Source organism: Aythya marila (assembly GCF_965140915.1).
Source record: "Aythya marila genome assembly, chromosome: W".
Classification (NCBI taxonomy): Eukaryota; Metazoa; Chordata; class Aves; order Anseriformes; family Anatidae; genus Aythya; species Aythya marila.
The window spans coordinates 293,753-306,326 of NC_139081.1; the positions used below are offsets into that span (position 1 = coordinate 293,753).

General features: G+C 46.8%; 1 protein-coding gene across 11 annotated transcripts in view; it reads right to left on the reverse strand.

Annotated features, from left to right (window-relative positions):
- The window catches only part of LOC309889399 (zinc finger protein 532-like), a 47,377-nt gene extending 35,006 nt beyond the window's left edge, over positions 1-12,371 (reverse strand). For 4 of the 11 annotated variants that reach the window (XM_082782209.1, XM_082782205.1, XM_082782208.1 and 1 more), the window contains exon 1: positions 10,718-12,371. In XM_082782209.1, coding sequence (XP_082638335.1) covers positions 10,718-11,666 — 949 coding nt within the window. In that variant the 5' untranslated portion in view covers positions 11,667-12,371. Of the gene's footprint in view, positions 1-8,134; positions 8,245-8,680; positions 8,974-9,059; positions 9,345-9,393; positions 9,637-9,861; positions 9,974-10,717 lie in introns of those variants that run through there. The other 7 variants (XM_082782211.1, XM_082782212.1, XM_082782214.1 and 4 more) reach the window with 7 other exon arrangements.
- Between the last annotated feature and the right edge of the window lie 203 nt (positions 12,372-12,574).

Consider the following 12,574-nt stretch of genomic DNA (forward strand, 5'->3'; position numbering starts at 1 on the left):
CTCCTGGTAAGACTACCAGTGAGTCTTAAGTCCAGAAGATAAAGGACTCTGAGAGTTGTAAGGATATCCTTGCTTCATGGTTTACATCAGTCTCTCTGGGGATAAAGTCCACTGTTACATGCACATCATTATCTTGATGAAATGTAAGGTCTGAATTAAATGCTGGAGGAGACATAAAGATCATTTTGTTTCCCCGTTCAAAGCATTTGTTCACGATGCTAATTTTTTCTTTCTTTGGAAATGCATCTCCTGAATAAGGGCTTCCTATGAACAGCATGGAGAAAACGGCCCAGGTTTCAGCCAAAGGAAGATACTGCTTTGCTGTTCCACTGTCTTATTCTCCCAGTTAGCCTTTTCACTCATCTGGTAACACATTCCAGTGAAGCACTCGCTTGGTAATTATGTCAAAACAAGAACCCCTCTGTGAGAACGCTCTGCCATCAGTGAGGCAGTAAGCGAGCAGGACAAGAATCTGCTGCCTTACCCATAAGGAATAGTTACATTCTTGTAAACCTTTTGGCGCTGTCGTATCCTACCTGTTAAAATGGAAAACCTAAAGATGCATGCAAGGGTTTTCTAAGGCTGATTCCAGAAAAACGGCAGAACATGTGCAAGACAGAGTACATCTGAAAGCTCCTATTCTACTGTCACAGATTCAAGATACCATTTTGAAATACAGCTTTCTTACAGTGATTGTTTGCAGAGATGTGGGGAAGGCTCAAACATGTGATGACATAAATAGCAACTGAAGAAACATTAGGGCCTAGAAGCAAATAGCTGCTTCTGAAGGATTAAAGGCAGTTTTGTTTTACTACAGGGAATTTTTGTCGCTCCTCCTCAAGCCCTGTACCTGTGCTGGTTCCAGGTGGAGGGATTCTAGCCATATGAGAAAAAACAAACAAACCTACCTTTTCACGCACTCTGCCAAGGAGAAAAAACACAGAAGAAAATACTTTTACTCAGTTACTAAGTATGATCCATCTTACAGTTGGGCTTTAGGACTGCTGCAGATGGGGCACATTATTCTCCACAAGACAGACCAAGCTGTCTTTAAATTACTGCAGAAATTAAAAGGTACTTTTTGGTGTAAAGCTAAGCAACTGCAAGCAGTCAGACTTTTGGGGGAAGTTACCACCGTAATGAAGGCAAAAAACAGAGTGATCTGCCAGCTCCCACATAGATCCAAACTGCGCATAACATTGATTTTGTCTGTCAGGTACGAGAACAATTTAAGCTTTTCAGACCCAGCACTGACAAATGATCCAACTGCCTTTCCAGTACTTACCCAGTGAACACTCTCTTTGCATTAATATTTCTAACAACATATTCTTAATCACAAGCATGGTCTAACATATTCAATTTTTATTCTTTTATTCATCATTAATCTGTAAAAAACTGAACAAGTTTTCCTTCTTGACACACGCTCTTGCCCATCCAACTCTTCATTTCTCAACCACAAATCCAATGGCACCACACAATTGTTTTAACTGCCTGTATCAGCCTTGTCCTTTCTGCTGTATTAAATTCCCAACTTGTGTCTTCAAATCCCACATGACCATCTACACTGGCTGTATGTCTCCATGTTCCTGCTCAAATATGCAACTTAAGTTTCCTTTCAGCAGCAAATCTGTTCACTATTTAAGGAAAAAAAAAAAAAAGAAGTTAATTTTCATCTACCTATGGCACTCATGTTATTGTGACTACATTCCTTTAATTTCCCTAAACACTTCCTACTGTTTTTACTTCTATACAATATACAGTTGTGGACTGTGCTCTCTCTAGGGCAGACACATTTTCTTTTGTACATTCTTTAAAGAAAATTAGCATCCTTTTCAGTACCAAGAAACAACAGCACTGAGAAAGCATTTTTTGGTGTCTAGTACATGGTAATGCCTAGTCTCTATAAGAAGATTTATGGAACAGCAACAGCAAAATATTTATAAATTCCCAGTTAGACGTGGTATTCCAGAACAAATATCTGATAATCTGGTGTAATTATTCTGCTTTCAAATGCAAGTAATGACACCTATATAGCAACAAGTTCACTCTGGAACAAAATGCATACACAGAGAGTAATACCAGCCTCACCTGCACGAAAATATATATTTTTTATTTTTGTATCATTATGCCAAGAAATTTCATCATACAGAGAAGAAGTAAGTGATTCAACCAGACTTACAGTAATATATCCCAACCTTAGGCAAATATTAGCCTGACACACAAATTATAAGCAGCTGATTAGTTATCTTGCATATTAGCAATGATGATTGACTAACACTTCTGACTATTTAGTTTGAAAGCTAAGTATCTAAGGAGAGACAAAAGCAATATGCTAGTTCAACCACCAAAACTTTTCCAGGAAATGAGAACCACATCTCAAATCATGACTCAGTGTGGTTTGAAATACTCAGCAGGCAAGAAGGATATGCAAGAGGCCACTTTAACCACAATCAGCAATGCTGATCATATTCACATAAAATACAGGCTCCTTTTGGTTTATCAAGGATCCCATGACTTGTTAGTATTGAAAAAAATCAGGCAGATTCTTGCTTCCAAAAATAAAACCTTCATGACAGGCAGCTGTTGTACCAGTCCTTAGCTTTTTGACCATCTTTTTGAAGTACTAGTGCGTTTTACAGTCAACATTTATACCAAGCAATCTGATATTTCAACATTATACACAGTAGCTCCCTTAAAAAAGGAAAATCCTACTTGTCTCCACATACAACCTTCAATGAGTAAGACAAGTTTGAATTTGCACTTCTGTTTTTTTAAGAGAACAGTCTACCAATTTTATTACTTCCTCTTCCACCTCTTCAAAAAAGCTTGGGAAGGCAAGTAGTATCGACATATTTCAAGTATTAACTTTTTTTTTTTTTTTTTTTTTAATTTATCAACAGCAACTGTCGATAGTTTCAGAAGGATTTAAAGATTTATTCTTTACTAGCCCCTAGAAGTTTCCAACAGCCATTTCAGAGAAGCACAGAATAACTGAGGTTGAAAGGGACCTCTGGAACTCCAACTTTTCTGCTCAAATCAGAGTCAGCTACAGTAGGATGCTCAAGACATTGTCCAGTCAGGCTGTCAATATTTCTGAAGATGGAGACTCCAAAACCTCTCAGGGCAACATGTTCCAGGGACTGACCACTCTCATCATAAAAGTTTTAAACCAGTAATGAGCATCCAGACCTACCTTGCCCTATTACCCAATCATAACAGTATCTGAACGCATCTTTAGGGTCCTCTATCAAATGGAAGCAAGTTATGGAAGCTTTTTGAAACACTGCCCACAAACTGTTGATCTGGAGCACAATCCCAGCTCCCAGCACTATCACTTAGAATATTTTGGAACTGGCACAAGGTACGATGCTACACAACGCCCAGCCAGTACCTGTGATTTATACATCTGTCTCTGCACCCTTCACAATAAACTGCTCTGCCCCTATAAAATACGACCATTCAAGCACGTGTATCCACTAGTCAAAGGCACAACTTCACTACAGTAAAATGATTAAATGTAGCATTTTGGTTTTCAACAGAAGTTATTTCTACCAACTTAGACAAATGTAGATGTTACCATACATTGCCAAAAGCATACAGACAGAAGCAGATGGCAAAACTCTGTATACATAATGGTTTTTCTTTAGTTTTCTGAAACCATAATTAGCTATACGCAGTCAGGTCCTAACCAAAATAACTTTGGGGAAATGTCCACATTCTCCTCTCTTTTATCCCCAACCTCTGAGCAACTGCAGGCATGTGGTTTCAAGCAAAGACCATCGCTGGCTATGGAAGCCTTGCTTAGCAGCACTGGAGCTAGTTCAGGCTTCTTGATTTTGTTTCTCAAAACTTTGGGCACAATTTGCGAATGTATACAGTGTAACAGGAGGAAGTCAGATTCAGTATTTTAATGGAAAATTCTGAAATTTGAAGTGCAGAAAGAAAATGCTACCACAACAGACGGTACCAGTTCACATTTGATTTGATTTAATTTCATGCAAGTTGTTCAATAAAGACACTTTAAACAAATCTGGATGTCTTAAGGAGGAAAATATTGTCCAGTACTGTATGCAAAAGACGTCAATTTGTAATAACTGCTAAAATACTTAAAAAAGGATTAAAAAAAAAAAAAAAAAAAAAAAGATTCCTCCATTCACTCTACTTTTGTTTGCCTAGTTCTAGACTATCACTGAGGCCTGTTAATCTGCACACAGGCTGCAAGAGCTGTGTTAAACTGGCCAATACTGAAAGCAAACAAGTTGTAAAGCACTGAAGTCAATGTATCACCAAGCATATTCTGTTGGTTTGTACAAAAGTTCAGTTTGGTTACAATTGTTTACAATATTTTTAACTTTTCAATTCTGGAGTGTCTTTCACAAAAAATGTGGAAGTTCAACATCACAGACAGCAGAAATGAAAGCAACCGTAACAAATTACAGTTGGGATAGCAGAACATGAAGTTATGGAAAAATCACACACAAAAAAATCCTGAATTGCACTTGTGCAATTGCACAATGTTCACAGCATATTGCTAAAAACCTGGCATAGACAGACCTACATTGCATGTGTATACACATTGTCTTTTCCCAGTAAACAGAATTATGTGGGAGTCCCCAGAGGCCATGAGGATGATACTTATCTCCACATACAGAATGCAGATGCACTTGCAGCCAGAATGAAGTTTGAAAACTTACACTGCCATTTGTTGTTGATTCGTGCAGGTAGAACTTCTACGAATACAAGATCTCTGCAGAAGAGTCTCTTATTCAGTCTTTAACACGAGGTATGGCAAAGCCTTGTCAAGCCAACAAGTCAAGTATTTATTCTCAAAAGCAGCCTGAGTTGCTTTGAATGTTATCACATTCTTTCAAAACATATCCATTCCTATAACTGGCTATCTAAGAGTGGCTAATTGACTTTGTCCTCTTTTCTACTCTATCCTGTACCTGAATACAGATCCTATTTATCTTACCTTTTAAAATTCTAGTCCTTTTTCCCCCAATAGGTATAATTAAGTAAAGACAGGCTTTAGAGTTTTTATTCACTTTCTTATGCAAAATCCCACTTTTTTTTTTTTTTTTCCACAGCCAAAATAAAATCCCTTGTAATTTACAGCTCCTTGGAAGCCTCATCTTGCAGTCTAACTACTAATTTTTTGAACTTTTTTTTTTTTTCTTTCAAAACGGGTTATCTCAAGTTCTCCTCTTTGAGTAGGACAGTACAGGAAGGGAAAGAGAAGAGCCATCTTCTGAAGTCTAGTCAATGTCTCCTCACACACTGCCACTGAAACACCTCTAGCAGAGTCTGAAGAGAACCACATGCAATGGGTTCAAAGTTCACTATTACCAGCCTCTGGCTGGCAAAAATAAAGGGAGTATTTCAACACGGAGGCAGGTTATCTCTTTTCTCACACCACAGGGAGCCGAACATACCATCTCTATCTACAGCTGTCCAAATAAAAACAACCTACATTTGCAAAGAGATCCTGTTAAAGTTTTGGGCCTTGTAACTTCCTGATTTCTTTTAAAAATAAGATGAATTAATAAAAAGCAGGTAGGTCCTCAAACCATTATTTTTGCACCCCATTTAAAAATGGTTTAGTTTTATAATTCTATATGTGAAGTGGGCTGGTACAGTAATGTGACTAGTGTGGATGTACAACACTAGTGTGAATTCAGAGATTCGCAGTCTGGAATCACAGAATCATCTAGGCTGGAAAAGACCTTCAAGATCATGAACTCCAACCATCAACCTGACCTACTGAGTCCCATCACTAAATCACGTCATTTAATCAACTCTGAACCACGTTCCAAATTACACTTGCTTCCTGTCCATTTCCTTCAATTTTTTAACTGGATGTCAATTTCTGCTTGAGAACTGCATGAAGCAGCTCCAGACGACCCCAGTGAGAGTGCTCCTGCCTGTGCAACACTAGCAACAAACAGGCCCTAAAACGTTAGGGTCAACATTTTTTTTAAAAACAGCCATTCCCAGCAATCTGTGTGCATATTTATATCTTATCACACGTTCATACTTCCAAGAAAAACAAACCTAGTTAATTAATTCAAAAGAGACTTGGAATTTGATAAGTCATTACCCCTGTTCTCAAGATTAAATTCCTGAGACAAGCCTCAACGGAAGATGAGCTCATGATTGCTGAGACAGAGGACCAACCCTCAAACATTAAGCAGCATTTTCTGCTGAGAAGCTGGCCTATGTGCAAAATCAAAATCACACGGTGAAGAGCATTTGCAAACACTTTTAGTCTAAAGAAAAAACAAACAAACAAACAACAACTCACCAAGAATACTGCAGACTCCAGCATCTATTCAGGTTTCTTATCTTAGAGCCTACAAAGTCCCCGCAAATTCAAATCCTTTGCTAAAAATAAAAATTCATAGCACAGATCTTGTTCAAAAATCCAAATAAAACAGATATGTTGAATTTGGTGACCATTCAAGTACTTAAAACTTTACGGACCTTTCTATTCTGGTTGAGGGGAAAAAAAATCTAAAAGGTGCTCTCAGGTTACATGCATTTTAGCTGACACTTGGAAAAAGCATGCATTAAGGGCAGCGACAGATACTATTCCTATCATGCAACAAGAATTCATGTTTGTAAGCATAATTCTGCTACAGATGTCTACAGTCAAATATATATAGAACCTCTGCATACAAATTACAGAAAAAGATGGACACAAATCAGCGCAGTGTTGTTAGGCATTTTGCTCCACCACACAAGCTACTTACTGCCCTATCAAATCTGAGAAACAATACATTGCAGCTGCATTAAAAACCACAAAAACATTAATTTCAAGCTAAACATCGGCATTCTACTTCCACTTTTCTACAGTTAATATCTAAGTATCTTATGTAATCCGCTGCAGTCAGAAACAAAAAAGGTTCTCCTGTATTTGTCACACTCTGATGCAGGCACCCTGCCTATCATCAGCCACCATAAAACTTACCCAATATCCACAATCTCTCAAGGCTTTTAAGACTGTCTACTTTATTCTGCTGAACAGAGGAAAAAAGCATCATTTCACCCTAGACCAGAACATTTTCACCATTTTGCCTCCATATTTATCTTGATTGTAGATTACCAAACCAGCTAACATAGCCAAGGCTGGTCAGATTTTTTTTAAATCACACTGCATAAGAGTCTAGAGCTGCTGATTTCCTGCTATAGGAAGTAACAGCTCTGGCAAAAGAATCCCCAAAGCAAAATGTTTAGTGTTCCAATGTGCAAGCTCTAACAGCCTTTGTTCTTCCCTTTGCTATATTCATTACTGCTTTCTTCTCTCTCCCCCTCTCCCTCTCTCTGAATCCTCCAGCTTTCACTGTAAGATGCAAACGCCAGCTCAAACCTAAGTACACATTTATTTTTTAGATTAAAAATAAATAAATAAATAAATAATCCTATCATTTATCCATTGCTTTGAGTTAAAAGTAGTCATCCCTCAGGAGCTGATGCACTGCCCATCCGGTTTCCCATTCTTATTTCATTACTGCACAATATTATAATTCATGCAACTAATAATCCACTGGAGCTCCATCAGATCTCTAAAATACATCTTTCCACTTGGCTGCTGCAAAATTCTCCCTGGGTTACAACAGTTTAAGAAACACCATGCTTACAATCTATTTTTTATGTTTTTTTTTTTTTTTTTCTATGTCAGATATATTAAGTACATGTTTAACACCGAAGACCTCGATTCAGAAATAAACATCAGGTTACTCACATATGGCCACACAAGCAACCTTTAAATAATTAGACGGCAAAATCTGAATGTGCAATGCTGCAAAGCAGCACAGAACGGTTCACTGCCATGTGGTCCACAATTTATGATTGTCACTCAGAGGCCTATGCTTTATCACCACATTGTGAAAAACGTCTAGCTGGATATAAGATATTCAAATGAAAATACTGTATTTAGCTAAGGTATCGGTAAGACTTTACAAACAATAGCTTTAATCCTATTAAACCTGGAGGTTAATAGTATTTCTTTACTAACACTTAAACCATTGTCTCTTTTACTAATGTGCCAAGTGTGCAATCAGGAGCCAGATTTACTTTTCATATACATGTACCTTTGTACTATTGTTATATTCATACCCAAAACACCGCATCTCACCTTGTGAACCTTGACCTTTGAAAGAATTTTTTAGCCAATGCTCAGTTACTGCCACAGATGCATTACCTCTGCAAATATGAAAGGGTTAAAGGCAGCCCCAATCAATAGGCCTACAAGGAGAAAAAAAAAAGGGAGAAACGAGTATGCCTTACAGCATCTTTGCAATGCTTTTATGCACAATTCTACAACAATATCGTTTCCTTTTGGCCTTTCAGAAAGGCACGGACCCCCCCCCAACGTCTCCTAAAGAAGAAAACCACAAGACAGCACCCTGTAAATAAAACAGCATGCAAAGCAGCATTCTTCAGTCACAAGCACAACTACAATTACAAATCATTCAATCAATTTTATTTAGTTTAGTTTTAAAATAGACTGCATAACCAGTGTCCCACCCTTGCAAAGCAAAAATATTTTAATAAGGGTCATAAATCTCAGCTCTTGCCCATTCCTTAAGCATAAAAAGGCACGAAAAGCCAAAGTAATCTCAGTTACTGCAAATATGTACATTTATATACAGAATCCTTTATGACTACATTAGCCACATACCAGTGCTGTGTGTCTAAAGTGTGCATTCACATACTGTTTTGGGATGGTATCTTTCTGCAAGCTCCTCTGCTTTTGGCTGCCATGAAGGGAGGAAGCTATCCCACTGTAGCAGCTCAGTGACTGCATTGTGTTCAGGAGCTGATCTGCCTCAAACCAGTTCCAGCCGGTTCTGGTCACCCTACATAAAAAGCTATGGCAACCCTCGCTGAGTTGCCAACAAGTCCCTGGAATTGCAGGGGCTCTGCTTTCTGTGGCGGTGGGGCCGACAGCAGCCGGTCCCCCTGCTCCCGCCGTGCCCGAGCCCGTGCCCGGCCGGCCCGCGCAGCCCCTTGCTCCCCAGTGCCGCCCCACGCGCCCCTTCCTCTCCTCCCCCACTTACCTCCCACAACCTGGCTGAAAGCTGTGAGTGTGTGCGTGCCTGTCTGTAGCTAACAAAGAGACCGCAATAAAAATCCTCACAGGATCTCTCTTGCAGCACCAGGCAGGCTCGGCCACAGCACTGGGAGACGGGCTGCTAACCAAGGGCTGCTCCCCCTCCCCGCTCCCCACGGCACACGGGTGGCCGCAGCTCGGCGGCACAGCTGCCCCCTCATGCCCAGGGCTGATGGGGGTCTGCGCCCACCCGCCCCACTGCTCGCTGCATCTGGGGCCGCTCGAGTGGCATTCTCCCTGCTCCGTGCTGCATTAACTACAAAGATTACCCACACGCGCACCTCCCTCCCCTCAAGAAATCCATTTCCGCAGCAGCGAGATGCCTGCAAAACAGTTCCTTTGCCCCCTCCGAGCAGCACCGAGTTGGCTGCTCAGCCGATTTTTTTTCCTTTGCTCTTCAGCTTCTCCTTGAGGCACCGAAACGAAGGCTGCGGACCCACGCCCCAGCACCCCCCGGCTCCCACAGCCGCAGCCGTGGGAGGCCGGGGCCCACCCCGCAAAGATGGCTGCTGGCCGTAGCCCTGCGCTGCGTCCCACGGCTGCACTGGGCCCACACCTCGCCGTGGCACGGCTCCCCACGCTGCCAGCCCCCTTCCAGAGGAGGGCCCTGCGCCTGCCTTGGCCCGGCGCAGCGCTGCTCGTGGCCCGTGCCCCCCGCTTGCTCTGCCACCCGGGGCCTTTCCTCCTGCGAGGCTGACAGCTGCCCCAGGCCCAGGCATTGTTCGCCCCGCTCCTGTTTGGCTACTCACCCTCGCACTGGCACAACCCGTAACTACCTCCTGCTACGTGCCAAGCCCCATCCTCGCCGGGATGTGCCGCGGGATGGCTCTTCGGCGAGGCTTTTTCCTCCAAGGAGCTGCCGCGCCAGGCTACAGCACCTAGCCCCTGCCTCTCTCCAGGCTGCACCTGCAACTGTTAGCAGAGGCCCCGGGCACAACCCGCACCCCCCTTCCCCTGCGGAGAGCGCCGAGAGCCGGCACCTTCCCCGCATCCCTCACCCCACCCCACCCCGGGGACCGCTGCCCTGTTCTGCCGCCGCCTCGGCCCCTCCGCTCCGCACAGGCGGCCCCAGGCGGCCCTCCCTCGGCCCCGCAGCCCGGGCGGGCTGCCCCCGCCTCTGCGGCCTCCGCGGCCGCCGCGGCCCCGGGCACCTCGCACACGGCCCGCGGCCCCCTCCCCTCCCATCCCCTCCCCGCGCCGCCGCCCCCCGCCCCTCGCCGGGCCCGCCGGCTGCACCGACCGACCCCGCGGCGGGGCAGCCCGGGGAGGGGAGGCCGCGGCCCCTCGGGCGGCCGGGCGGGGACGGCGACGGCGACGGGGACGGGGACGGCGGGGGGGGGCGAGGCGCCGGCGGGGCGGCCGCCGGGACAGACGAAGCCGCCGCTCGGGTGGCCGCGGGGCTCCGGCCGCCGCCGTCCTGGCGGCGCCCCGGCGGGCCAGGGCAGGGCCGGGCCGGGCCGAGCCGAGCCGAGCCGGGCAGGCCCCGCGGGCCGCTCCCCGCAGCCTGCCCGCGGCGCGGCGGGGCCTGCGCGCAGGCGGTGCGGGAGCCGGGCCGGGAGGAGGCGACCCCCCCGCATGCAAACTCCGCACCCCATGCAAACACACCTGCTGCGGCCCGCGGCTGCCCCGGCCGGGGGGGCCTCAGGCGGGCATGGCTAGGGTCCGCGCCGCCCCGGCCGCCTGCGGAGGGGCCTGGCCGGGAGACGGCGGAGCATAATGGCAGAGAGGCTCTGCGGGACTGCGGGAAGGCGGGGGTGGGGGTGCCTCGGCTCGCACAGATGGGGGAGACGCTCCCGTGTGATTCCTGTGCTACGGCTCCCTGGAGCGTGCCGGGGGCGGGGAGGGCTGCCGCGGCCCCCGGCGCTCCGCGGGCAGGCTCCGGGCCGGGGCCGGGGCCGGGGCCGGGGCCGAGGCCGGGCGGGAGGCGCGGGGCAGGTCGCGGCCTCCCGCCGCCGGCACGCGCCGAGGCGAGGCGGTCACGGAGCCCGCCCCGGGCGGCGACGGCGACGGCGACGGGGCCGGGGCCGGGGCCGAGCCCTCCCCGCGCTAAGGCCGCGGCCGGGACGGGGCAGGCCCGGGCCCCGCCGTGCCCGCGGGCGGCTCCGGGCGCGCCCGCACCGCCGCAGCCGCCGGCCTGGAGCCGCGGAGTTGGGCCGGGCCGGGCCGGGCCGGGCCGCGGCGCCCTCAGCGGCTGCCAACGGGGCTGCGCTGCCCCCGCGTCCCCGGCCTGCGGCTGGCGCGCGGCCCGGGGCGAAGGAGCGGCGCGGCCCGGCCCGGCCGCTCGGGCCTCGTGCCCGCGGGGCTGCGGAGCGCGCCCTGCCCGGCCGCACGCCGCGGGCGCCCCTCGCACGCCGGCCCCGTGCCCGGCGGAGCGCGCGGCACCTGCGGGCCCCCCGCCTGCTGGCGCCGGGGAGCCATTGGTGCGCGCTGCTGCAGGGAGCGGAGCGCAGCCCGCGGCTCTCCCGTGGCGCGGCTGCTGCGTCTCACGGTAACCAAGATTAACACGAGTTTTCGCAGCCCCTCCTGAAGACGGCCTGTGCTTTTCGGCTGCCATCTCTGTGACAAGCTGCTTTTCGTTTGCTGCAAGGCAGCCTGACGTCACTCCATTGTTGCAATTTTTAATTTAAATGAAATTTTCGTCGAAATGAAATTTCCCCTCTTTCTGTCGTTTTCACAAGTGCGCAGCACGATTCCTGGAATTTAAAGTGTCCCGTGTGAATCGCTTCGTTGGGTGATAGCAATGGCTGTAAGTGCAGGGAATCAGCAACACCCATATCCAGTTTATGATATAAATTGACTTTTTTATAGAGTATATAAATAACAACATATCCTATTTGAAACAATGGTGTTGTATTAAGACCTCTTATAAGGCCGTTGTAACGCAGCAAGTCACCAAGAGCTACCGCACTGTTCCTAAAGCAGCCTCTCATGGGCAGATGCCCTGCCAGAAGCTCTGTGTGCAGGCATTGTTGGCCGGGCCGCTCGCGCCCCAGCAGGTGGGACTTCATCAGATACCAGTTCTAACTTGTTTCCAGTCTTGACCAAATCCCAGCAAACTGCTACATTACCAGCTGTGGCAATTGGCGAGTCCAACAAGTTTGTAGGATTTGAATATCATAAATTGATAAATTATATTAAAAATAAATAGATTTGTGTTCTGCACTAGTTATAATGTTCAGGAAGGGCCACAAAATTCAGCTCGCACAAGCCTAGGGCTCATTCTGCAAGTGACGTGTAGAACCAGGCTGTAATACTTCTAACATTTTTTCCCCCTGATTAACCAATAAACTGATAAAGAGGTGAAAAACACAGTCTGTTTTCTTACACTGGATTTCTGTGGTCTGCTTGCATAATAGTATAAAGAAGAAGGCAGCTGCTACTACTACTTTTATATTAATACCTAAAATGTTAATTGCTTTCACAGTTTATACATGGCATAAAGGTCCCCGTGTGTGCTGTCTT